We start from the raw sequence: 26,588 nt of genomic DNA, 5'->3' as shown, positions 1-26,588 counted from the left end.
ACTTCCATCCTTATTTTGTAGGACCCAAATGCTCCGAAGATGTATGAAATGGTGAACTTGCTTACTGCTCTTAAGCAGCAAATTCATTCCCTTTTAAATGAGTACGAAGAACATCATGAACTTCAGAGAATCTTAGATTCAGTTGAAATGCTTTTGAATATTCCAATGAGCACGTCCCTAGCTAAGGTAAACTGGTTGTCTGTAAAAAATCAATTCACTGTTTATCTGGGTTTATTGTTGCTCTCCAAATGCTTCTTGTCATGGAGCTTCTAGCAGCGTGCATGTATGTGTGCATGGGCACGAAAGTACATGCATCTACAAACTTGCATGCACAATTTTTGTTGTTAAAAGTTATCTTATTGTGAAGACTCCAATATTCATCTATTTATTTTATTTCCCCTGCGAAGGCTCTGTCGGGATTGCAGTTTCTAATTAACAAACTCCGTTTATTACAAGAAAATGGCTCGCGCTTCGCCTTCTCTGGTAAGAGTTCTCATTCAACGAGCCTTTCTCTCGTGGTGGGGTAGGTGCATTTTTCTGTGCTTACTTTTTCTATGTCTTCTTATAGATCAAGTGAAGCCTATTTGCGATCTTGTGCTCTTGTGGCAAAGGATGGAGTTGGAGTCCTGGCCTGCCTTGCTTGATGAGGTTCAGGATCGTTATGAGATTAATGCTGAAAAGGTAAAACTAGGTTATTTGTCTTTGTGAAATTTGTACTATCAATACAAATTGGATTGACTGGGGGCAGTGTTCAAAGTTCAGACTGTATGTGTAGGACTGGGAAATAGCAACAATAAAATAACAATACAAAACTTAATTAACAACAATAACATTGAAGAATAGGCAAAGAAAGTCTACATTGAAGAAACCTGGCTTATTCAATTCCTGTTTTCATCATATCACCTTTTGATTTAATTATGAAGTGTACACATTCTAGTTAGGAAAGATGGATGTCTTTAGCTTCAGGGTGGACCCAACCTTCTCATAAGTAAACCCAACCCTTGAGTGAATTATAAATTCCCATTACAAGCCTAATTACATTAATAAAAAAATAAGTACTTAAAACAAATACTCTTTATACCCACCTACATCACTTGTCATTCGTCTCCTCCTAATAAGAACCCTAAACACAACTCCTCTCATGTCTCTCTATACCCGCCCAGCAACTTGTATCATTCCTCCCAGTAAAAACCCTACACATTAATCGGTTATTAACAAATGGATGCTCAGATGCCAGATCCTAGTTTGGGAGTCTAAAAATGGGCTATAAAATAAATTTTTTTGAGTTCAACCATAGATTTTTCGTACCTCCTGAAACTGGAATCACGTGGTGTTCTGCATCCCCTATACAACCTTCAATAGTCAATAACCAAACAACATAAATCAAAATAATCTCGGTTTGTTCATTGTTTGCCAAGAGGCTTTCTTTGAGTTTGGTGGCTTACTGTGGAACTAACTTCCTTCGAGTTCAATGAACCAGTGCCTAATACAGTGCTGAAAAGTTCAATTTTTTAACCATCTTTTCAAGACCCAGCACTTAAAGTAAACACATGGGTATTTGGTTAAGTGTTGAACATTACTTGAATGGTGCTTTGGCGGTGAGTGATCTTGGCTGTGAGGTGTTTTTCGGCGGTGGAAATGTGGGGTCCGAGTTTTAAACATTGATGTCAAACAGATTTGGGAATGTAGGGATATGATGTGGTTAAGCATATATGTGTCAGTTGGGTTCGGTTTCAAGGACGTTATTTTGGAAAGATGGTACAGTTTACTTATGGAATGTGGTATTTCTAAACAAAATGGTGGGTGTAGATAGAATGATGGATTAACTTATGAAAAAACTGAGTTCAAATAAAGCACCCTTAGCATAATTGATTAATGCATTGATATTTTAGTTCTTTTCTTTCATATGATAAACTGTGGTGCTTACTGTTATTGTCTTATTGCAGTTATGGTTTTCTCTTTATTCAGTTCTACGACACAGGCTTTCTTCTGATGTTGTTGAATACAAAAATTCTACTACCGAAAGGCATGTTCAAAAACCCTTTTTCTTGAATAAAATTTAGTGCTGGTTTATGTGGAACTTTGTGGTTTATTAGTGTTTAAAGTTGTGTGACACAAATACAACTTTGCAGTTTGGAGGAGTTCATTCATTCATCCAGCATTGGTGAATTTAGAAAACGCCTTCAACTTCTTTTTGCTTTCCTTGGCCAAATAAATACTGGTATAAGCCTACAGGTTTATTCAAGGTATGATCTTAAAACCATGATATACTTGAACATTCCAACCACTTAATAAAGTTTAATAGAAAGTTTGCACATCTTTCCTACTTTTACCTGCTCAATCTTACTGGCATAAAATCCTCACAATGAATTTAGAAAACGCCTTCAACTTCTTTTTGCTTTCCTTGGCCAAATAAATACTGGTATAAGCCTACAGGTTTATTCAAGGTATGATCTTAAAACCATGATATACTTGAACATTCCAACCACTTAATAAAGTTTAATAGAAAGTTTGCACATCTTTCCTACTTTTACCTGCTCAATCTTACTGGCATAAAATCCTCACAATGGTTTCATCCACACGGCGATGACATGATGTAGTTCTTAGCTGTAATTGTTTCCATTTAAATATATATATTTTATTTATTGTGTGTGTGTGTGTGTGTGTGTGTGTGTGTGTGTGTCAAGGGATACTAACTGTCAACAACTCATGCAGTGGTTGTGAGAAGAAAAATGTGAAGATTTTGTACAATGCGTTTGGATATTACGCGCAATTCTTACCGGCGTGAGTTCAGTCAGCTCATAATGCTTTGTTTTTCTTTCCCCCCATCCCCTTACCCCCCTCTTCTCTCTGTTTTTTCCGTTCACGAACATTGAGATATTGTAATGCTTTCATTCTAGAATTTTGGCGCACATGGATTCCTCTAGAAGAGATATTGAGATGGAACTCAAAAGAGTACTCAAACTGTGTCAGTGGGATCATCGTGAGAGTGCCATTGAAAACTTCACAAGTACAAGGCAGAAGCTGAGGAAAATTATAAAGAAGTACACAGTAAGTAATGTAGTATCTATTTTACTTCACAAATCAGAAAAAAAGCAATCAAATAAATATCCAGACTGCCTACTAGTCATTCTGGTAATGTTCTTGAATGCTACAAATATTGAAACTATCCTAATATATTCTGTGCAAGTCAACCTATATTGGTTTGGCACTGAATCTGAGAGGTGATGCCACATAGGTTATTTGTGTAGTTCAAGGTCACAACAATGTTAACTAACTTCTGATTTTGAGAATATTTAAGATATAAAATTCCAATATCATATTTTTGGTTGACCTTTCAGTTCAAGGTCACAACCTTTGTCTCTGATGCTTTCCTCAAGATTTGTGTTTCTAAAATTTTAATATCCCACCATTTTCAAGTCTTCTTTGTATCTAAACAGACAGTTTTTTACTATAGCATGCCTGGTTGTGACTATAACATGCATGGTTGTCAGTTATGTGTTTAGTCCACATTTGCTTGGGGGAAGTAATAATATGCCTCTGTTCTTGTTCATATAGGTGGTTCTGGAACAACCTGTAATTGTTTTCCTTGGCCAACATATCGTGAAAGGGGCTGAATCCCAACCTCAACAAGGTCAAAAGTTCTTCGTGGATGATGTGAACCGAAAAATAGGGACGATGGATGCTCCTTTTGATTTGACAGTGTTTAATGATGAAGACAGGTAAGTCTCTTTATCTACTAAAAATATTCGTTTTGCTTCATTCTTTTGTAAGAGTTCTAAATGAAAAACTTGGCATGATCTATCTGATATAGGTGTATGTGGTACACTGGTTGGATAAAAGAAGCAGATGCTGCTCTGAAGAAGTTACGGCGTGACAGAACACTTGAATTTGGATATTCAGAGTCTAAAGGTGCCAACAGTCTTTGCTCAGACGTTGCAGGAATATTAAGGCAATGCTCAGCTTCTCTGTCAGCTTATCCTCTATACACAGACGAATGGCATGCTGTGTGGCACACACTTCAAAATATCTTTGATGGTGCTGTGGATTGCTGTGATCTGTGGAAGGATGCAAGCAAGAGTCAAAAGAAAGGGCGGGCTTTTTCTTACCTTCTAAATCTTTTAAAAAGCAGTGGGTTGTCGAGGGACATATTTACTGAGGTATGAACATGCTTCTTCTTTAGAACATATTCTTCATATATCACCATATATAGCTGCTCAACTGAGTGGCTACAAATAGATCCAATGGTTCTATTGTCTATTCTATAGCTATACAAATTACAATCACATATAAGCTAATTGCTGATCTTATACCAAATGGCTTCTAATAGGATGAAGTTAAATCTTGGTGGTTCGTTCATCCATCATATGATGTTCAGCATCTTCTGCTGACACAGAGTAGACTTCCCTACGGAGATTCTGATGCTGCTCTTCCTTTGCCCCATCAAGATCTTGTTACTGAATGGAAAACAACCAATGAATACTACTTCAGTAGCATAGCATCTGTGCTCTTTACTCACAAACAGGTTAATAATAGCTAGATTTCAGAAGCAACCTTTACTTGTCAACTGAATCTTGTCATTTTGCCGTGACCACTGAGAGTTTGTGTTAATGTTATATGCTTTGCAGATTGGCAAGCCAGACCCTTTTCTTCACCAGCTCATCAAAATACAAAAAAATCAACATAAAGCTGCCAATAAATTTGCAGAGCAGTTGAGGGACTTGAAGGAATGCATTTCTACTTTGGAGAATTTGGATTCCACTGATTCTGAGGATAAAAGTGGCAATTGCTCTATTGGTCAAAAGCAACATGCCACCTTCAAATACATGTGGCAGCAGAAGGTAATTTTTAACGTTGGAATTTCACTTTTTATTTGAATTACCTGGCTTTTCCTCACAGTTAGTGGTAATGATGATTTTTTTGTTGTTGCAGCAACTATTTGATAGTTTGTGTGCCACTTCGCATGAAGAATTGTTGTTGTTAAAGACATTTGATAATACCCATTTAAAGGGTTGTCAAACTGTCAAGAATGAAGGAAATGAGTTTCTTGCTTCCATCGAGAAATTTATTCCAGTTCTACAGAAATCTAAGGTTTGTGTTTTTTGTTCCTTGTGTGTTCTACATTTCTACCCTGGATTAGGTAAGCTCTCACACTACATTTATGCCCGACTCTATAACAGGAATCATTGGACAATTACCTTCTTGGTCCTGATAGAGCTATAGTTACTCTTGCTGGCTCCTCACAACGCGTTCTTATTTCAAAAGACATGGAACAATTGGTGTCTCAAAACTTCGAGGTTTTAAAGGAGTTTGAGGAGCATCTTCTTGCTTTCCATGCGAAAGATGTGGATAAAAGCTCTGTTGAAGATATTTTGCTCGGTCATTTTGTAGATATACTTGAGAAGGTATCTCTGGCTTTGTACTTTAATATTGTTAGTATAGTAGTGTGCAAATGATTCTGTAGCTGTCGTGGAGTGTATTATTGAAATATGATGGAGATTTCTTGGCAAATGTTTTTAGGCTTTTTGGTTGACTTAAGTTGAATATTTTTCTTTCTGGATTTTCCAGGGGAGGTCAATGGAAGTGGAGTTCAATTCAGTGATGGATGAGAAAAATGTGTCAGTTGGCGAACTCGAAAATGCATTTTGGGAAGCCCTAAGAAGTACATTTGAACATATCGTGGGGGCAATGCAAAAATTAGGTTCACCAAGTAATGACCATGTTCATCCAGACAAATTGGGGCAAATTACGTCCTGGGAAAAAGTATTTGACTCATTTTTGAAAAATCTGAGCTTGGACGATTTACGCGATAAGCTTCTGAGGACAATCTTTAATGCTGTGAGTTTTGTCATATTTATATATTTTTGATTTTTCACTTGTGTATGAATACACAATAAATTAGCTATTGTTCTGTGCTCAGGGAGAACTGGTGAATCATTGCGGTGGAAATTGTCTGAGTCTTTTACTCAGAATTGAAGCACATTTTAAACATCTATGTAGGTGTTTGGACATCTTATTGAACTTTGGTCATGCTCTGATGAAAGAACTGTTAGCTATGTGCAAAACTGTAAGTCGTTTTCTCTCCATTTCAATCATGGGTATATCCTTAGGTGCATCTTTGTCATCTCTCATTCCTTTTTCTTTTCGTGGGTTGGTGGGGCAGGGAATGGGAATGAGGAACTAAAGTTTCATCCAGTTGCCCCCATTCCCATCAAACCTTATTTTCATTATCCGAAAATTGGGTTTGAAAGGTTTTCTCTGGTGATTCTTATGTCTCAAGGATATCTGTGTGTCTGTGAATTCTCCTTTCTTTTTTTCTGTGATCCTTCTATTTACCAGTCTTTCTGTACTGAGATTTGACATGGACGTGGTAATCTAATTCTTCTCCAAGTGAGTTTTTCATCACTTTACTACCAGTAGTGCTACTTCCAAACAGAAATAATCCACCATGCCGCTCTTGGTTCTTTTGCCCTTCCTTACATCTTCACCTTCCTGCCTCCACTCTGCCATGGAGGCTGAATTTATTACTGACCATTTTAACTGAGCAACAAGACTTGCATGCCATTATGTATAAGCTACAGAGGTGGAACTTATAGGCCATTCCAGCTGTTATAATTATGCAATATTGAACTGAAGTTGCCAGTTTCAAATTCAGAGTGTTGAACATTCACTTGGTTATGTATAGGAAATTAAATATTCTTGTCAGTGATTCTTGAAATTTGTATAACATTATGTCTTCATTGATGTATATTTGTGTGCAGGTATCTTTAATAATTCATAAGCTTGCAAACGTTTTAGCTTTATATTCAAAGGGATCTGGGATTTCTTCTGAAGACAAAGAGGATGATGCTACTGGTGATATATCTCAAGATAAAAAAGGAACAGGTATGGGGGAGGGTGTTGGACTGAATGATGTCAGTGATCAGATTACCGATGAAGATCAACTTCTTGGAATATCTGAGAAGGTATTGATATGAGCACATTGAAATTTCCAACCAACTTATCATGCGTTATATCATGTGGCAATTTGTCACAAGATGTCACTAAATTTTCTTTTGCATGTATCTGCAGGCCAGCGAAGAACAAGATGCCTCAGGTGAAGTCCCAAGTAAAAATGATAAAGGGATAGAGATGGAGGAGGATTTTGCAGCTGATACATTTAGTGTCAGTGAAGACTCTGAAGATGATGCAAATGAAGATGATGCAGATGAGCATTTAGAATCTGCAATGGGAGAAACAGGAGTTGATGGTGAAACTGTTGATGAGAAACTATGGAATAAGGATGAAGATGAAAATCTCAATAATTCAAATGAGAAGTATGAATCTGGGAATTCAGTTAACGATAGGGATGCAAGTTCTAGGGAGCTTAGAGCCAAGGATGACTCTGCTGCTGCCACCAACGAGCCTGGAGAGCTTGATTTAAATGAAATTGATGAAGATAATGGTGAGATTGGAAGCCAGGATGATCTCAATGATGTCGAGAGTGTTGAGGACATGAACCTGGACAAACAAGAAGCAGTTGTAGATCCTACAGGATTAAATCCCGATGATTTGAATCAAAATTCTGATGAAACTATGGAGTTGGATGATCCTGAAATGCATGATGAGCATGCGAAGAATGAAGACCATGAAGAAGAACAAGCATTTTCAACTGATGAAACCATGGGAGAGGCAGAGACAGAACAAATAGATGCAACTCCTGAAAGGGATGATGCAAGTAAGGATCATGAAGATAATCCTGAGATAAATTCAGGATTAAGTAAGGATGTATTCGAACTGGGAGAGTCTGACTCAATGCGTGATGATGTGCCCAACACAGAACCTTCGACACAACCTAAGAGTGACTTGAAGGCATCAGATCCAAGAGATGTAGCACCAGAATCAAACTGGGCAAATAGCAATGATATTCATAATGAGCTTACTCCTATGAGAGGTTTACCTTCCACAAATACCTCAGAGCTGGATATGATGATTTCTGAGGCATCAGATAATGGTAAAAATGTTGCTGAGCAACCAAAAAGTCAACTTCCTAGGCAAGAATCTTCATCTGAGAGGAAAACCAAACCAAACCCTTACCGTAGTGTTGGGGATGCACTCAAGGAGTGGGAGGAAAGAGTTAGAGTGTCTGTTGATCTTCAGGAAGGTGACGTGGAGCCACAAGATGAGATCAAGAATGAAAATGCAGATGAGTTTGGATACGTTTCTGAGTATGAAAAGGGGACAGCTCAGGCTTTGGGACCTGCAACATCTGAGCAGATTGACAGAAATGTAGATGATAATAAGTCCAATGCGGGTGAAGATGATCGTACAACGCATAAAGATGGCCTTGCTGACATGGAAATTGAGAATAAAAAATATGAAGCACAGCCTAGCAGGAGTCGTGCTTCAATGCTCCAAGATAAGATAGAGGATCAGATGCATCTTTCTGGTATAGAAAAATTGCCAGGCGATGAGTATCAAGATATTCATAGCCGTCATGATGTTGATCCCGAAAGCATAGTAGAGGATGTAGTCTCTGTGAAGACGTCCTACTTCAGTGATGACATGCATCAGCTCAGTAAACTTTCTGTAAATGACAGTGACATGGGAAAAGCACAAGTTGCTGGCGAATTTTCTGATGATGTTGTGGGCAATGCTACTGTTCTCTGGAGAAGATATGAGCAGACCACAACAAGATTGTCCCAGGAATTGGCTGAACAATTACGTCTTGTCATGGAGCCTAATCGAGCCAGTAAGCTTGAAGGGGATTATAAGACTGGCAAGCGGATTAACATGAAGAAGGTAAGATGCAAGATAATCCAGTGTGACCACTTCAATTTTTGTAAACATATTTTAATAAGTTTTCCTTCTGATGTAAAATTTCTTAGGTGATTCCATACATGGCCAGTCATTATCGGAAAGATAAAATATGGCTGAGACGGACCCGTCCTAACAAACGTGATTATCAAGTTGTCATTGCTGTTGATGATTCCCGTAGTATGTCTGAGAGCTGCTGTGGTGATGTTGCTATTGAAGCTTTGGTAACGGTATGTCGTGCAATGTCCCAACTAGAAATGGGCAACCTGGCTGTTGCAAGCTTTGGAAAGAAAGGTAACATAAGGTTGCTACATGACTTCGATCAACCTTTTACTGGAGAGGCTGGAATCAAGGTCAGTGCACTTAATATCAGTAAATAAATAACATCATAGATCCTTATTTTCATATTTCTATTCAGTAGTTATTCTGTCCCATGGTATATAGCATCTAAAGTGTCTTACTGATTGTTGTGCAGATGATCTCGAGTTTGTCATTCAAGCAGGAGAATACTATTGCTGATGAACCAGTTGTTGATCTTTTGAAGTATCTAAACAAGAAGCTAGATGAAGCAGTTGCAAGAGCACGACTTCCCTCTGGATGGAACCCACTAGAACAGCTCGTTTTGATTATTGCGGATGGTCGTTTCCATGAGAAAGTAACTTTCTTTTTCTTTTTTAAGTGGCCAAGGGGCTGTTGTTGCTGCTTGTCTTCAGTTTTATTTTCTTTGTATTTAAATTTCATCTTTGCAGGAGAACTTGAAGCAGTGTGTCAGGGATGCCTTAGCTAGGAAACGTATGGTTGCATTTTTGCTTCTTGATAATCCACAAGAGTCCATAATGGATCTCATGGTAATTCTCCATACTTTCTTTTTAGGGTTAACAGCCATTTTACTCCCTGACCTATCACGCAACTGTTAATTTCCCTCTATGATTTTTTAAGGTATATTAAGGACTTGAACTATATAAAATGGCTGCTTACCCTTCTTTTAAAGTATAACATCTGTAAATTTCCTCTTTTTGGTTTCGTTGGAAAAGTGGATATCTAATTCCAGGATTTTCTTTCGTGCAATGCATCTTTGTAGGAAGCATCTTTCGAGGGTGGGAATATTAAATTTTCGAAGTACATGGACTCTTTTCCTTTCCCATTCTACATTGTACTAAGGAACATTGAAGCACTTCCTAGGACTCTTGCTGATTTACTAAGACAGGTAAGCACATAATGGTTTAAATTTTGCATGCCCGCATCTGTTTGACCCCAAAATTTGAGAATAAAATAAAAACTTGTTGCTTTTCTATTATCTGAAATCTTTAACTTGCTGTTTGCAGTGGTTTGAGCAGGCATGCAAAAACACTGGAGTGGCTTAAAGGTCATTTTCCATAGAATCATAGCAGGTTAACTGGAGAATGAAGACGATGCTTATTGGTAGCCAAAACCATAAAAGGTAGATTTGTTATCCCAAGTATAGAAACTTGTATAGGGAAACACCCAACAAAGGGAAAAACTTGTACAGGAAACAATTACAATCCTCATCAATGAAGATCTACAAGTTCTGCATTCTTGGCCTTTTTCTAAGCAGCATAAATAAATAAAAATCATTCTTTATTATTTTGTTGTGCGGAGGATATGTTCACCAGCCAGGTTTTGTCGACGTTTTTTCTTCCGTGTCTAAAGTATGGCATTAGGAGATAACTTGTCGAATTTGTAGCAGAGGATGCTAATTGACCAAATGTAAGTGACCATAGAATTATTTCATGCTTATCTTGGTCTCATAATGGGCAAAGTGACCAGCTGTTTTCAACAGTCAAGCACCTGGTTATAATTCCCTAAAAACTGAGCTATACCCCCACTGACTTCGGCACGGTTTCTCCCTGAATTGAATATAAGGCAGGATCAAAGGCCATTAAATCCCAGAAATATAAAAGGAAGGTTACTGTTGTTTCAATGACTCATAAAGTTTTGCCTGGCTATCTTGATTTAACCGCAGCCCTTTTTGCCAAAACAACCCCAATCAGCTGAAGTGTCTAATTCAGTAGTGCACAGTTTATCTCTCTCACCACTTGATGAGTTACGTGATTAATCCGTATGTACACTCTCTTCATCTCCATCTCTCTTTTTTCGGTCTTCAATAAATATCTTCACCTTTCTTATCATGCGAAATTATGAGACAAAATAAATCTCTCTTTTTTTGGTCTTTGATAAATATCTTCACATTTCTTATCATGTGAAATTATCTTTCTTATCATGTGAAATTATGAGACAAAATAAATCTCTCTTTTTTTGGTCTTTGATAAATATCTTCACCTTTCTTATCATGTGAAATTATGAAACAAAATAAATAAAAAGATAAGATAAACTAGATTTTTTATTATTGGCAACAAAATCTAGAGGATTTGTCTGGGCCATGGTTTCTCTTGTTGGATACATTTGATTTTTTTATTATTAATTTTTTTTTTAATAAAGGAATTTGGCTTGTTGAATAATTACACGATTTATTTAGAAGCAAATTGCTAAAGTGCAATTAGCAAAGAAATTTGTAGGGAGCGAGGGACCCACGTACATTAAATAGTTATTTTCTTTCTCCAAAATGGATAGGATCAGACACGTCATCCACTGTCGCTCGGGCAACCCGCCTCCACCTGCAAGTTTGCAACCGAACAAAAACAAAACAAAGCAAACAGCTATAAATCGCCACCACCCTAATCCATAACCGACATGTGTCAGTTCCTCCTCCTTGTTTAGCCTCCGCCTAAAATAAGACACGCCATATTACCCACCATTTCCCTCCCCCTCTCTCTCCTCTCTAATTCTCTCTCTCTCTCTGTTTGATGTCCATCGGAACCCTAGCTTGCCCCGGCGAGCTTCTCCGGCTACCGATGATCTCTTTCCGGGTAAGATTCTTCGATACGCTTCGTTCTTGTATCTAAAAATGTTAGATGCATTCGGTGCGGTTCTTGTCCGATCCAAGACCTGGTTCCACAGGAGGAAAAAGACGCTGATTCGTTGATATCGACCCCTTTTAATTATGGAACTTATCAAATCTGTATCATATTTGAAGGCTTCAATACTGTACAGCCCGCGCAAGTAGTTTTTATTTTTCGATTTGTAAATTTTGTACAGATAGGGTTTGTAGATAGAACTGGGGCGAGACTGGAGGAGATTCTGGATTTGAACGTTGGAATTTGTGAAGTTTTGAGGGGTTAAAAGGTTATTTGGAGGTAATTGGGGTCTGGGTTCAATCGAATTGTGTCAAAGTTGGGAAATTTGAGTCGTTGAGAAGGTGGCTAAGATGAATTTGAGCACTGCCGAGGAAGAATCGGCGCAAGAAATCCATATTCCCGCTGAAATTGATTGGCAAATGCTTGATAAATCCAAGTTCTTCTTCCTCGGAGCAGCTCTTTTTTCGGGTGTATCGGCGACTCTTTACCCTGTTGTGGTGTTGAAAACCCGCCAACAAGTAGCTCAATCCCAAGTTTCTTGCCTCAAAACTGCGATTTCAATGGTTAGGCACGAGGGTTTTAGGGCATTGTACAGAGGATTTGGGACTTCTTTGATGGGTACAATACCTGCCCGGGCGCTGTACATGGCAGCGCTTGAGGTCACTAAGAGTAAAGTCGGAACTGCCACGATTAGGTTAGGGTTTTCAGAGTCCACAGCAGCCGCCATTGCCAATGCAGCTGCAGGGTTGAGTGCGGCAATGGCTGCACAGATTGTGTGGACTCCAGTTGATGTTGTGAGTCAGAGACTCATGGTGCAAGGTGGTGTGAAATCAAGTTCCAAATATCCTAATGCAGCTGATTGTAAATATGTTAATGGGATCGATGCATTCAGGAAAATTATTAAGACGGATGGACCAAGAGGATTGTATAGAGGGTTTGGGATATCTATTTTGACATATGCACCATCCAATGCAGTTTGGTGGGCATCTTACTCTGTTGCTCAAAGAATGGTTTGGGGTGGAGTTGGGTATCATTTTTGTAAGAAAAGTGATGAAAGCAATGAGGATGGGGTTACCACATATACACCAGATTCGAAAACAATAATGGCAGTTCAGGGAGTCAGTGCAGCCATGGCTGGCGGCATGTCAGCCCTAATCACAATGCCCCTCGATACAGTTAAGACAAGGTTGCAAGTTTTGGATGGGGAGGACAATGGCCGGCGTGGACCAACAATCGGACAGACTGTTCGGAATCTGGTTAGGGAAGGTGGATGGACAGCTTGTTACAGAGGATTGGGGCCGCGGTGGGCTTCAATGTCGATTTCTGCAACCACAATGATCACCACCTATGAGTTTCTCAAACGGCTCTCCACAAAGAACCAAGAGGTTTTGACATGATAAACAAACAGTAGAGAAAACAGATGTATGATCTTTGTCTATTCCTGTGTTATTGTCTGTTAAGTTGTCTCTGTTGTTTTCTCTTCTTACATTGCAATTTGCAACCAAGAAGTTGTTTCTGTTTTTGTTCTTTCTTTTTATTAACCTGCACACACTTGGTTGATCAAATGTAATACAATGCAGGCGTAAATATGTTGTTTTCAATATAGATCTTATGCAGAAGTTGAACTTCTGGTTTATGCAGTACTGTACATACAGTAACGTAACATATATGAGATTTACTGTAGAAGCTTTAGATTTTTCAAAGATTGCTTGGATTGAAAATTCTGGACTCTAGTGTAACTTAGACTCTACCCTAAGTCCTCTGCTTTTGATATGTTAATTGGATTGGTTTTAAATCTCAACCACATCCACTAGTGATAGTGTGACACATACCCACTCTCTTCCTTTTTTTCTTTTTCATAATATTTGTAATTAAAGAGCACATGCTAGTTAGTGGAGGAAAGCTCAAACAATTGCATTTGGTTTGGATGTGATATGTTTTGGATAATGTAAAATGGTGGGGTTAACACCCTAATGTGTAATCAATTGGGGTGTGTTAGATTGGCCTAGGTCTTTGGTGTGTTTTTAAGTGGTCATTGGTTTAAGCTCTCATAATATCCAGTGTGTGACTTTTCCCCCTCCCTTTTCTAGTTTTGGCTCGAAAAAACAAACACTATACCCAACACGTCTTTTCATCCAAAAATTTATAGATTTTTATATTCTCGATTCTATAGTTGTGATTCATAATTTATTTGACGAATCTTTTTCCAATGGGACAAACTTGGTTCTTGTGTTTTTTTTTAAAAACTTGTATTATTAATATATTTGTATGCGCATCCGGATTTGGATGATTATGTAACGCATGTGCTGGACTTTGTAGTAGTTGCTGAGGTTTGTGAAGCTCTTATAATCTTTTTGGAGATATATACTTCTGCAAGTGGTTGTTTTATATCACAATCCATCCATCATTTGTAGTTAGAATGCTGATGATGATCTGTTTCTGACTTTGTGGGCACGCTCATAAATGCTTTTATTTTTAGAAATATGCAAAATGACAGTACATGAGAAAATGATATTTGGTTGTAAAATTTTAATGATACGTCGTATGAATTTTGATGACAAGTCGTATCATGCATTGTTTACACGACACGTTAAGCATGAATTTAAGGTTGATGCCCAAAAGCAACATGTGATATGGTCCATCTTCTGTCATAATCTTTTTGCAAGGTAAAAATCAAATCATGAAACGACAACTCAGCATGAAAAAGCACACATGAATTGCACAAAAGAGACACAACACACTTGCTCATGCATTGTTGTACACTGTTGAATGAGCCAAATCATTTTTCAAAAGATAAATATCTTATTGTTTCGGTCAAAACAAAAAATGGGAAAAAAAATTCATTTAACACTAGTCTTTGGAAGAAAAAATAGTAATATTAAAAAAAAATTATGGCATCTTATATAAAAGCATCACTAGTGGGAGGTGTATTTTTAGGGGTGTGGGAGGTGTATTTTTAGGGGTGTAAAGTCATTTTTACATTCCTTTTACGTCTATGGTGTAGATGTGTTTTTTGCTCCAATGAAAAACTATGTAAATACAAAGATACATATTTGATTTGTTTGTTATAACTCTTCTTCTTTTTTTTTAAACTTTTTAAAATTAATTTTGTGCGTTGAATTTGAAGAATATATGATTTTACCTACTAACTACCATAAAAATATCTATGTAAAAAATTATAATTTATTTTAAACATTTTAAGGCATTTTTTTTAATATTTCAGACAATTAGAAGTGCAACGCAAATTGCATGAAATCTGGGCCTTCCATTTTGAATTCCAATCCATCTCTGTCATTCATCATAAAGCTGTTGGGGATTGCAGCACACCAAGTGGTGTGCTAACGTCAAGTGGGGCTCTCAACATAATTTTGTATGGGTTCTGAAGAGTGATTCCAACCTTCTCTTTCCTTTTTTTTCTTGTGGGTTCTACTTGCAAAGGATATTAAAAAAAATACACATGTGCATATAAATTTTAGTAAATTTAGGTTTTACCCATAAAAAAACTTTCACTTTTGGAAAAAGCCAAAGCTTTTTCAAAAAAGACAGAAAAACCTCTCAACTTTCAAACCAAAGACATGCAAATGTAAAAGATTCCTTAGGAAATCAAAAAATAAATAAGGGCAATTTTGTCCATTTCGGCTTCTTTTAAAAATTTTCTCTCTCCTTTGGGCTTTTCCAAAGTCTCCCTATAATTTTGCATCTCCAAGAATTAGATTAAATACATCCGTTGTATGCAAGAATTTTTAAGACCCCGTTGGTTTGGTTTTTCTGATAACTATTAACCACATCTAAGGTCATATGCCAATTCACTTGGGGCATGTTTACTAATTAGAAATCGGAGTAAAACATGAATCAGAGTAACGAGAAATCGAGATAAGCATGAATTGAGTTAAACAGGATAACCATGAATCAGTAGTGCCATGGTGGAAAAGACCCTAGGAATTAATAACCGCATCCAAGGCCATTACCGAATCACTTGCTTCAAGAAAAGAAACAATCGTAACATAATGCCTCGTTCCTTTTACTGTAGATAATAAATAACTATTCAATTAAAATTCCATGTGACAAGAAGATTGTCCACCTTTCATGAAGGAGTTTTAATTGACACTTAAAAAAAATGGAGGATGTTTAATACTAAGAATTACTTGGATAGATATATGAAAAAAGTCGCAAATGTTTCGTAGGACTAAAAAGAAAAGAAGAAAATCTGTCACTAAACGTCGCTTGGAAGAGAACCACTAGAAGCAAATTATAAAAGCAGGTTACAAATAGTCTTAAACAGATCAGATTTTAGAGAATAAACTTATAAGAGTATTTATCAAGCTATTGGGTATTTAATTTTAATCAGGCCTAGCTCTCTTGTTGTTGCATGAAGGGCATTTGTACTGCTTAATCTGTTTTGCTCTTGCGGGGGTTATCTTCACGCACTTCATATGGAACCATGTCTCACAGAAGTCACAAAAAATCCAGGGTTCATCTAATGAGGATGGGCCGCCTCCACCACATGCCCCGCATGTCTCTTCACGTTCATCTTCCTCCTCTTCGTCCAAGCCCTCGTCTTCGTCCTTTGGCTGCACCACTTCTGAATGTCTTCCCTGAGATTCTGATCCTCGCTGCTTTTTTGTGACAAAAATAAGTAACTCAAATTGTTGCCATCAAATATTAGAATTGAACTCATTTAAAATCCAGGGTGCCTGGTAACTCCACTGAGCCACAAACAGATTCAGACTTTAATGATGAAAAAATACCACCAAAAATTGAATCTTCACGTTTCAATAGCGGGACAATGCCTCTTTCATTTGAGGTGACATATCAATAGAACCCATTATTTGCAAATTCCATGTAATCTTTTGCATTGCCAAGATTTACCCATTTTATGTAATTTTCTTGAAACAAAAGTACGCATGGAAAGTAATTTTACCGCTTTGGAGTTCGACTTGGATTTGTTGCTACCATGATTTGAAGATGACTTCTCTTTTACTTGTTTTTTAGCAGTACCAGTCACAACTTCAAATATTGTTGGAAGTTCATTAATCATGTTAAAAAGTCGCTTCCTGCAACAAAAGAAAAACAACAAAATATTTAACAGAAGCCCACAACCTCATGTTTATCTACCAATGAGAACACAAAAAATGAACTTTACTGGCAACCATGCAGCGTCTGATCAAGATAAACTCTACAGATTGGTTGCAACTTACCTATCAGCCTTATCGAACCCAAATCTGGCACCAAAGTAGAAGGCAACAGAAACTAGCCATGCATCGCTATGAACAGCAACCAAAGATAGCCAGTCTTTTTCTTGCATACCATCTCTTGCAAAGTTGATACCAAGTGCAGGCTCTGGCAGTTCTGGAGGCACTTCTTCAGCAGGTAGGTTGACTTCCCATTGCTCACTAGGATATCCATATAAGGAAAGATTCTCCTTCTCTGTAAGAAGAAAATAGCTCATAAAGACTGCTTGAAACAGACAGCAAAAACATAGCCACAAATAGGAAGTAACACCAAAAAATGAAAACTGACTGGAAACCCTTTTTTTTTTTTTTTTTTTTTTTTTTTTTGCCAGGACTGGGAAAACCCCTATTAGATACAGCTTTAATTGTCAAACAGCTCTGAACATCAAAGTATCACAGATCAAGCTTTGAAAAGATTTTATGAGGCCTTGAATTTATATGAAGGTTCAACCATTCAAAGAAAATAATTATCATTGACTCTGAGAAATCATTAAATTCATTAAAACAATAATGCACAAACATTATATCTTAATAACAACAATGATCATCATTGTCATCTTGACTTCATAACAACCTTGTCCAGGAGGCAACATTGCTAAACAAAAAATAGATTATTCTCCTTTGACTACAGCTCTAAAGAAAATTATATAATTCATAACACAACACAAGCATACATGCAACATTGTATTTAGACAAACCTGGGACACACAGCATGCACAAAAGACAATTTAGCTTTTCTTCTTAATTCTCAAAATCATATTACTTAGCCGTTTCCCAGAATAGATTATTTCATCATTTAGAATGAACTCAATAACACCATGATTTAATCACAATTTTCAAAAACAAATAATTGACCAAAGAAATTCTTACTAAGCTATGGTCATTTTTAGCTTCTTTTTTTCTGTTCTTTTTGTCTTTTGTCGATAAGTGACATCACAAGCATCTCCATTAACTTATTTGACCAGAGGCTCCTATATAGAACCTTAAACATTCTCATAACATAAGAGTGCAAACAGCCATTGTCGATGACCAATATATTAGATTCCTGAAAGAATGTAATGACAACCTAGTTAAGTTCCAAATTTGTTACAGACCTCTCATTTACAGCCCCAAAGGAATAATTTATACATAGCACACAAGCTATTCTAAAAGTGGAAGCCACATTTATGAAATAAACTTATAAAGCATACAGGACTTACCAGGATCGCACATCTGAAAGAACTTTTCAACATCTGCAACAAAAATCTAAAACATCAGCAACAACTAAAGCTCCAACAAACTTTTCAAAATCATCTCAAAAATAAAACTAAAGTGGCACAACAAAAAACTAAAACACATACAATTTACTTATGTCATGGCTCTCCATTCAACTGATCTCAATATGTTAATCTAGTACAACAGTATTCAAATCTAGGTCTTTAAATTTATCTATTTTGTATCCCTAAGTTTTCTTCACATCAAAATAGAGGTTCTTTAAATCAAAAATAAAAAGAGTATAAGTGGACATATTCATTCATTCCTTGATTCATGAGAAAACGAGCAACATATAATCAAACTCAAAATTCCCAATATTAAGTTTTTCTTTTTTAAAACAGCTAATGGCAAATTATCCTCCAAATAATTAAGGAACAAATATCTACCCCAGTTTAGAAACCTTCCATTTTCACACTAACTAAAAAGCACTGTAATTGACTTTTCTCAGTTTACAAAAATTGGGGCCAAAGCACTACAAAAATAAAATCATTTCCCTTCTGCTCCTCAATCTGCTCTAAACAGAGATTGCATGAACAACAAAACAATTATAGACAGGCCCCCTTTTCGGCTTTCTTGCAGAAGCTAAAGATTAATCAAATAAAACCACTTTTCCCCATTCCAAAACAAAGAAAAACATCTAATTGAGAAACATTTTCTTCGGTATACCTTTATTTACTCCCAAAACAAAGACATGAAAGAATTTTCAACGTAATAATGGAATTCAACGCTAAATACATGGTAGTGAAACTAAATTTGTGAGAAAACAAAACGTAAAACGAACTCGTCAGAAATTTTCTTCCAAATCACAAACGAATATAACAACCCTACATGAAGTATCATTTTAGCTTCTCTTCTCATGTAATTTATCTGAAAACCAAACACCAAAGCTATAAAACAACTTAGAATTCCAAAATCAAAAGAATTTTTTATACAATCCTCAACGTGCTCAAAAACCAAAAAGGGCAGAATAAATATGAAAGCAAAGGGCATAATTCCATTCATAAATGAACTTTAAGCACACAATTTACCAGTCTTCTACCATTTCCTTTCTCAGAATCCAAACAGAAAAGAGAAATGAGCCGAACCCTATTCCGAAGGGAAACAAGGGTGAATTCCCTACCATTTCCTACTGGGAAATTATTCCGAACCCAAAACAACATTAACCGCTAATATTCATAATTTCCTGTCCTTTTTCTTTCTAGATTTTCTCTGAAACCAAACCCAGAAGCTAAAACCAGTAAGTACAAAAATATCCAATTCAACAAAGAAACAAAGCGACGACCAAAACACAAGACCAATTTCCAAATATCAAATCAATATAAGCCCATTAATCAGTGAAAAAACACCAAATTCCTTTCTGGGCTTCCTCAAAAACCAAAGTAAACCTAAATTCGTAACAAATGAAGAAAAAAAGCAAAAAAGAAAAAGACAGAGAAAAAGACCAGAAGTGAGAGCCTTGATCATGCCAGCTCTGCGGCCCTTAAAATCTCTGAAAACCTCCTCGACTGTGCGAGGATTGTAGAGTGCGGCATCAGCTCCCTTCATTGCTCTCTCTCTCTCTCTCTTTCTCTGTGTCAGAGAAAACCAAGTCAAAAACTAAAATGAGAGGGGGAGAGTATACGAAGGTGTTAAAAGGGGAATTACAATTTTGGTCCTGGGGTTTGTTTTAATTTTAATTTTTGTTCCCTCTTGATATTTGCGGTTAGATCCTTATATAGTTCTATATTTACCTTTTATCTTTTTTTTCGACAACTCATGCTGAAATTTGAATCTCCTAACAAAATTGAGACACTACCGAACCAGCTAATGACCAATTATCACTTAACAAAATAAAACTCTCCCTTAATCGGATTCGGATCAAAATCTGATCCATTAACAACTACTAATGAGTATCCGAGTGGCTATACTATCGTAGTATTCTATAATTTCTCCATTTACCGATCATATTGCTAATCACCTCTCTCTATCAAATATACGCTAATAAGGCCCACCTCTATTAGAGTGGTGGTGAACAAGTTCAACAAATATAGTATAAATAATATTATTGATGAGTACCCATTATCTATCCCTACCTGGCAATTAGTTTATGGGGTTAATCCATGAACACCGTGACATGGTTTTCCATGGCAAACAGAGATTTTTTTTTTAAAAGTAACTTTCTATAAGTTAAAGTTCTGTAATAACAATATTAAAATTTAAAAATAAGAGTAGGAGAAAATGGGAGTGGAAATAATTTAATTAAAGAAAAAGACTATGGAGACTTTGGAAAAGACCAAAGGAGAGAGAAATTTTTTAAAAGAAGCCAAAATGGACAAAATTGCCCTTATTTATTTTTGGATTTTCTAAGGAATCATTTACATTTGCATATCTTTGATTTGAAAGTTAAGAAGTTTTTCTGTCTTTTTTGAAAAAGCTTTGACTTTTTCCAAAAATGAAAGTTTTTTTGTGACTAAAGCCTAAATTTACTAAAAGGACTAACATTTGTCATTCGCTTAATAAATGAAGGCAATTGATAGTTCATATGGAAAGAATGTGATTGACCATCTAGCAGTTATATGATATTGCAACTTGCAGCCTTGCAGGCTTGCAGGCAGGATGTAGTTGCATGTATGAACTGTGTTCTGGTAGAGCGCATCATCAAGGTTCATTTTAAAGCCATGAAGGAACCTTAAATAATTAATCAGATCAATTATTATTTTTAATTTCTTTTTTGGCATTATTTGCTTGGAAATCCGGAACTAGCACTTTTACTTTGAGCAATCAATAGAATTTTCAAAACCAAGGTTAGTTTTCTGCACAAACATAATTTTTCATCACTTACAAAAACTTTTAAATCCATGGTCAATTGTCTGCACAAATACGCAGATTATTTATCACACCCAAGAGTAATTATGTTCTTGTCACCATCTATCAGTTAACCATAGTTCATCAGGAATGCTTGTGTTTGCCCAAAAACTAAATATAAAGGTTAACTAGAAAAAGGAAACTTCAACAGAGCGGAGGATGACTTCCAAAAGGAATTCGAAACGTAACTGAGCCGAGAATGACTTCCCGAGGGAATTTGAAACGTAACTGAGCCGAGGATGACTTCCCGTGGGAATTCGAAAGGAAACTTCAACAGAGCCAAGGATGACTTCCCGAAGGAACAATAGAAAGGAACTTTAACAGAGCCAAGGATGACTTCCCGAGGGAACATAGCAGTCGTATTCTCCAACAGAACACTGAACACTGACTGCTATGGTGATTGTTCACCGGAGGAGGGAAATATGGTGCTGGTTCCCACCACCACGCACATCAACAAAGGGAACTTGCATGGTCCCACCAATGTGAGAGGGGTAGCCAGAGAACCTGAAATCTTGCCGTGGAAAGATATTATCACTGTTGGAAGTGCTTGTGACTTCAGAGCAAGAAGTAGTGGAAGCACCATCTCTATAGTTGTCAGGCTCAAGAACTTCGGATTCGGACATATTTCTGGTCAAATGTAGCTGAGCTGAGCCTGAAACATCCACTCTGTTTGTTGTATTAGGCTTGGAATCTTGGACCTTCTTCATGTTGAGAAAGCGGCCACCAGATCCTCTAGCCCTCTTTAATGCATGAACATGCCGAGATTCGTGAAGATAGGGCTGCACATATTTCAGAATGGCCTTTCTTAGAGAAAATGCTTTTGTCAGTCAAAACAGTACAAGTCTCCTTAACATAAAGCCCTGCACAGAGACATTTACAAATCAATAAAAAAACACTTCACATACCTTACGAATTTTGACGAGTTTGTTCTGAGCTTCAAGCTTGGCACGATATTGTCTCCTCCTTAGGATTGCACGATACTGTTTTGCATTTACATAAATGGGTTCATCTTCTGTAAGATCAAGAGGCAAGGGAACCCTAGCAGGAGTAATCCCCATCACCTGGGGATGATGAATCTGGAGACATTTAAATGATGAATATCTCATAAAATGGAAACAGAAGAGGCACATTCTTATGCAAAAACCACCAGATGTGGTCTATTTTTATAAATCTTCAGGTCATGGTTCGATTAAAGGGCAAAAGAATCAGAATCTATATCAAAACCACTAAATTGTAGAATCCACAAGGTAGAACCACAGAAGAGATATAATATAATATCTTATAAAACTTTAGTATTTTGATCCCAACAATAATAGGTCTTCAAGATTCCTCACTCATTTTGCATCTATGCCTTGATGGTTGAACTTCATAAAGAACTGGTCTAGGGTTAATAAATACGCAAGAAGAAACTTTATTACTATAAATAATTATTAATAAAGGAGAACAGAAAAGAATAAGAGCAAAGGAGATGCAAAGCAAAATAGAATCAAAATTTATAAGATAGCAAGAAAACACATTAGCAAACCTACTTTAAGAATATCAAACTCTCTGTTGTACATTGACTTTAAACAATTTGCAAGAAAAGATGCCTAGGAAGGTGCTACATGGCTAAAAATATTTAGGGTCTAAACCTTGAAAATTCTTATGATGAGTTGATAATGAAGACAGGCATATAGCCTTGGCACTGTAAAAAGAGAATGAACAGTTTGAAGTGCAACATGCATGAACACTGTCCTACACAAGATTCCAAAATTTCCTTTTATGCTCATTTTGACAGTATTGAGGTTGCAATTGTCATAATGAAGAAAATTTAATTAATGCATCCTCAAAGCTGGACCTAATGTTGTAGCATCTGCAGAATAATTGGAAAAAACAGCCATTTAAAACTTCCTCCAAGATTGATTTTCATGTTTTGAAAATCCTGCAAATTGAAAGAATCTATTATGTGCTCTCTGGGTGAAGGCATGCCCTTCATGATTACTTCTATTAACAACATAGAAACATAGTTTAATGCCAAAGGCACCATATATTGTTCAAGATTTTGCGCAATCACATTGAAGGGAATGACAAAGCCTCATTTTACTACTCAGAATTTTCAAGTTCTAATATAATTTGAACTCTATTGATATAATTTGATGTGGAAAATATTGAAAAGCATAATTTTTAGGTTCCCAACATACTATTGAAAGCAAGCTAACACAAATTAGAAAAGAGGTTCTATTAGTATTCACTTTCAAGCACTCACCGTAGCTTGTGGCCCACAAGCAGCAGCAAGTAAGCTACCAAAGTATGGTTCAGCATAGTGGAATGGAATGTGACCCTGAATGTAATCAGAAAAAGTATAAGATTCCCAGCTTTCGGCAAGACAAAACACAAGCAGATCTCAACTTACCATTGGGTGGCTAAAATCAAGTTGTGACGGGAAGACAAAGCCCTGACTTGCCATTGACGAGAGTGATTTCAGGTGACCACCAACAGGCTTCCCTTGTCTTTCATTATATCCTGCATGACCAAGACTAACCAAATTAGATATTGTTCATGCGTCGTAACAAAGGAAATCAATGTGAAGATCCCATTACTTTATTGGGGGAAGTTCTCTGATAAGTACAGTGGTAAGCCAACTCAGACCACATTGATACAAGTTTTGGCAAATGGAATAAGGAGCATTAATCTCCAGATCATTGTTGCTGAACATTACTCCAAGTGGTACATAAATGTAGAATCGATTATCTCTTTCACAATTATTCTGTTTCTTGTCAAACAAACAAAAAAAGCACTAATAACCCCATATATACAGAACATATCTACATATAAGGAACAAAAAATCCGTAGAAGCATCAATGAGAAGCCAGTTTCCACAAGCATAGGTTTGAAGGGAGGTAAAAGGAAAAATAAGGGAACGAAAACATAGAGATTAACGAACCTGATTGTGCTGAAACTATGCCTTCCCCACATGGGTTGCCTTCTTTCATACTATCCACTTCAGAATGAGATTGACCAGTTGATTGAGTTGACGACGAATCTTGATCTTGAAAGTGAATTCCAGATTGCTTTCTGTTATGACAATTTTGTAGAGGTGCGCCCATCCTGAAGATTAAACTTTTGGAGGTAGACTGTTGGACATGTGTATCAGTAGAATACTCCCATGATGATGATCCAACAATGAATGGAAATGTCGAATGTGCAGAACCAATATCAGAGTTTTGCTTATACAAATTCTGCATTGTCTAAAACAATGATTCAGGTTGTCTACAAATTGTGGCGTTGAAAATTTATAGATCTTCAAATATGTTAAAAGAGAAAAACCTGAACTTTTACTTCAATTGTCCACTCATCAGCAACCAGGAATGCAAACTGCGACAATGCTACTACATTCAAGTCATAAAGAACGTTGGTAAATTAACTTTTCATATGCACTGCAAATTGCAATACCGAAATTAATAAATCAATTTAAGAGGAAAGAACAATATAACATTGCTTGAGTGAACTACGGTACTGATAGTAAACATAATGCATAACAGAAGATATATCACATCCACTGTACCCAAAAGGGCACACCAACAAGAGTTGATGCAGCAGATATACTAGTATACTATACGGCATGCCACATACACAGGATCCTAAGTGGTGGATATAAAACTCCAGTAAGAACCATAGGTGGAGGGAAAACTATCTAGGGGATGATAAAAAGATATTCAAACATATCTGGGACCAAATAGGATTCAGATCAACTTATCCTCCGCATTGCATATCAGCAAGGCAGACCTCCATCTCTTCCATCTGTTAGAATTCGATACAAGTACCAAGCTATAATCTCGGTCACTGGGTGTAGTGATGATTTCTAAACCATATATAGTACTAATTTGGATATTGATAAAATGCAGAAACCCAAAACACATGCAAACACCCTTCTTTCCCTCAATCCTAATATCAACAAAACATTGAAGTACTTAAAAGGCATGGAAGACAGCTCCAATCAAATCACTAGATATACACAGCGCTACTGTTTTCTATATCAAGGGGGAAAAGACAAGCATATATTATGCTCCACAACAAAAATACCAAATTAGGTAATCAACTATGAATTTTGTTAAATATCAGAATGTGTAAAGCAAATGAATATTAATTTAGTTTTTTTTTTTTTTTAAACATATACTTCAATTACGAAATGAAAAAAACACAAAAGAAGGAAAAGGCAGGGCTGAAAATGTTGAAAAACTCTCACACAACAAAACTCCATACTTTATCAGAAAGCCCATTCTCAAATTGGAAACCATTTTAAACATGCAATACCAAGAATTAAAATCCCAAACAAGGACAAAATAATGACAATTGCGCCCAACAACAATAACTCCTCCCAAATCAGGAAAACATATGACTCTGAAGTCTTACCCAAAATAATTATCAAAACCAAAAACAAAACAAAAGTCATACCCAAAATAAGAAACCCATCATCTCAAACCAAAAAAAACAGTAGAAAACCAACCTCACCATCTTAAGCTCCACATGCAAACAAACCACAGGCTCGCTACCAAGCAGAAAAATTTGAATAACAGAATTCACTTTTTTTAAAGAAAAAATATATATTTACCAGTGAAGTTCAGACAAACTAAAAGGAAAGAAAGAAAAACAAAACAAACCCAGGTCAAGAAAAAAGGCATGAAATTTAAGCAAAAAGAGTGAGTGAGTAGTGAGAGAAGGGACACCTTTGGGATAATATGGTAAAGTGATTGGAATTAAGAAATGGGTTTTGTTGTAAGCTCTGAATTGTGCATGTCTTCTTCTTCCTTAAACCCACAAAGCAGACTCTCTCTCTCTCTCTCTCTCTCTCTCTCTCTCTCTCAAAAACTTACTCTCATTTGGTTTGGCTTATTTGGTGCAAGGGCTCCATCTTTCATTTCCTTAAACGACAGATTTCCTTGCATTAAACGCACTCACAAAGTCACAATTCAATCTCCTCACCCCACCACCTCACCTCCCTCCTTTCACCACCTTCCCATCTCTCTCTCTCTCCCTCTCATATAAACTAATATTGTTCTACGTGTCATTTAATTTAACTTGTGATTATTTATTGCCAACATTTTCTTTGGATAAATTTTTCTCGTTTGGTACTTCGTCTCTTTCCTTCGCAGTTCGCTTTTTGTCGTCTTCTGCTCCTCAAAAAATAAATAAATACTCTGAATTTTCATTTTCATACAAAAAGAAAATTCATTTACACCCAGAAAAACAAAAATTAAATTAAAAATAAAACCAAATAAATAAATAAAATACATAAATACGTACGCATTCACTACTTGGCCAGGTAGACGACTAGCCGCCCTTGGATCTTCAGCTGGTTCTGAACCACGCGATCCTGGTGCGCTTGGAAGGTAGACCGTATTCTTAGTCAACGACGGGACTTCTTCGCATGTCCAAATGCTCCGGCTATCGAGGAACCGTTGGATCACGTAACGCCTGCTGTCCCCACCATCCAACGGTCATCTCTTCCTCATAATTCTCATGCGTTGGAGAATCCCATCGCCGTCCT

At 36.7% G+C, this 26,588-nt stretch overlaps 4 protein-coding genes across 13 annotated transcripts in view; 2 read left to right on the top strand and 2 right to left on the bottom strand.

Moving 5' to 3' along the window:
- Positions 1-10,350, top strand: part of LOC18782305 (midasin) — a 38,130-nt gene extending 27,780 nt beyond the window's left edge. For 2 of the 3 annotated variants that reach the window (XM_020559106.1, XM_020559104.1), the window contains exons 50-71: positions 22-186; positions 408-483; positions 569-681; positions 1,947-2,026; positions 2,133-2,246; positions 2,716-2,784; positions 2,901-3,051; positions 3,559-3,722; positions 3,815-4,160; positions 4,331-4,525; positions 4,629-4,841; positions 4,933-5,091; positions 5,181-5,405; positions 5,569-5,838; positions 5,921-6,067; positions 6,762-6,965; positions 7,072-8,781; positions 8,868-9,149; positions 9,272-9,451; positions 9,546-9,644; positions 9,878-10,003; positions 10,122-10,350. In XM_020559106.1, the coding sequence (XP_020414695.1) occupies positions 22-186; positions 408-483; positions 569-681; positions 1,947-2,026; positions 2,133-2,246; positions 2,716-2,784; positions 2,901-3,051; positions 3,559-3,722; positions 3,815-4,160; positions 4,331-4,525; positions 4,629-4,841; positions 4,933-5,091; positions 5,181-5,405; positions 5,569-5,838; positions 5,921-6,067; positions 6,762-6,965; positions 7,072-8,781; positions 8,868-9,149; positions 9,272-9,451; positions 9,546-9,644; positions 9,878-10,003; positions 10,122-10,160 (5,127 nt within the window). In that variant the 3' untranslated portion in view covers positions 10,161-10,350. Of the gene's footprint in view, positions 1-21; positions 187-407; positions 484-568; positions 682-1,946; positions 2,027-2,132; positions 2,247-2,422; positions 2,448-2,715; positions 2,785-2,900; positions 3,052-3,558; positions 3,723-3,814; positions 4,161-4,330; positions 4,526-4,628; positions 4,842-4,932; positions 5,092-5,180; positions 5,406-5,568; positions 5,839-5,920; positions 6,068-6,761; positions 6,966-7,071; positions 8,782-8,867; positions 9,150-9,271; positions 9,452-9,545; positions 9,645-9,877; positions 10,004-10,121 lie in introns of all 3 variants that reach the window. The other variant, XM_020559105.1, reaches the window with a different exon arrangement.
- Positions 11,201-13,424, top strand: LOC18784381 (solute carrier family 25 member 44). The gene has a single exon (XM_007215566.2). It carries the CDS (start codon positions 12,083-12,085, stop codon positions 13,127-13,129), a length of 1,047 nt encoding a protein of 348 aa, XP_007215628.1. The 5' UTR covers positions 11,201-12,082; the 3' UTR covers positions 13,130-13,424.
- Positions 15,858-19,838, bottom strand: LOC18783522 (PHD finger protein ALFIN-LIKE 4). 2 transcript variants are annotated; one of them, XM_007217688.2, is made up of 5 exons: positions 19,660-19,838; positions 18,163-18,195; positions 16,931-17,159; positions 16,654-16,786; positions 15,858-16,345 (listed from the first exon to the last, which is right to left on the bottom strand). In XM_007217688.2, exons 1-5 carry the CDS (start codon positions 19,760-19,762, stop codon positions 16,073-16,075), a joined length of 771 nt encoding a protein of 256 aa, XP_007217750.1. In that variant the 5' UTR covers positions 19,763-19,838; the 3' UTR covers positions 15,858-16,072. The 2 variants fall into 2 exon arrangements, with proteins under 2 accessions (XP_007217750.1, XP_007217751.1); XM_007217689.2 differs by having other exon boundaries at positions 15,858-16,348; positions 19,660-19,824.
- LOC18782250 (nuclear transcription factor Y subunit A-3) lies at positions 20,987-26,588 on the bottom strand. Of its 7 annotated transcripts, none has more exons than XM_020560641.1 (7): positions 25,768-26,588; positions 24,368-24,429; positions 23,985-24,288; positions 23,454-23,563; positions 23,307-23,381; positions 21,967-22,137; positions 20,987-21,840 (listed from the first exon to the last, which is right to left on the bottom strand). In XM_020560641.1, exons 3-7 carry the CDS (start codon positions 24,283-24,285, stop codon positions 21,466-21,468), a joined length of 1,032 nt encoding a protein of 343 aa, XP_020416230.1. In that variant the 5' UTR covers positions 24,286-24,288; positions 24,368-24,429; positions 25,768-26,588; the 3' UTR covers positions 20,987-21,465. The 7 variants fall into 7 exon arrangements, with proteins under 7 accessions (XP_020416230.1, XP_020416232.1, XP_020416233.1 ...); XM_020560643.1 differs by having other exon boundaries at positions 24,368-24,477; positions 25,768-26,555; XM_020560644.1 differs by having other exon boundaries at positions 24,368-24,426; positions 25,768-26,555.

Source organism: Prunus persica, chromosome G3 (assembly GCF_000346465.2).
Source record: "Prunus persica cultivar Lovell chromosome G3, Prunus_persica_NCBIv2, whole genome shotgun sequence".
Lineage (NCBI taxonomy): Eukaryota > Viridiplantae > Streptophyta > Magnoliopsida > Rosales > Rosaceae > Prunus > Prunus persica.
The sequence above is the reverse complement of the archived record's forward strand: the minus strand, read 5'-3'. Positions and strand labels throughout refer to the sequence as shown.

Excerpts from the sequence above, each read along its gene's own strand:
- LOC18783522 (XM_007217689.2), bottom strand. The coding sequence starts at position 19,762 with ATGAAGGGAGCTGATGCCGCACTCTACAATCCTCGCACAGTCGAGGAG. Across the intron at positions 17,160-18,162 it reads CTTTCAGATGTGCGATCCTG|AGAAGGAGAATCTTTCCTTA; the intron begins GTAAGTCCTGTA and ends TTCTTCTTACAG. Across the intron at positions 16,349-16,653 it reads CCAAGTCGAACTCCAAAGCG|CAGCGAGGATCAGAATCTCA; the intron begins GTAAAATTACTT and ends GTCACAAAAAAG.
- LOC18784381 (XM_007215566.2), top strand. The coding sequence starts at position 12,083 with ATGAATTTGAGCACTGCCGAGGAAGAATCGGCGCAAGAAATCCATATT.
- LOC18782250 (XM_020560641.1), bottom strand. The coding sequence starts at position 24,285 with ATGCAGAATTTGTATAAGCAAAACTCTGATATTGGTTCTGCACATTCG. Across the intron at positions 23,564-23,984 it reads CATAGTTTCAGCACAATCAG|GATATAATGAAAGACAAGGG; the intron begins GTTCGTTAATCT and ends TTGGTCATGCAG. Across the intron at positions 23,382-23,453 it reads TTGATTTTAGCCACCCAATG|GGTCACATTCCATTCCACTA; the intron begins GTAAGTTGAGAT and ends GATTACATTCAG.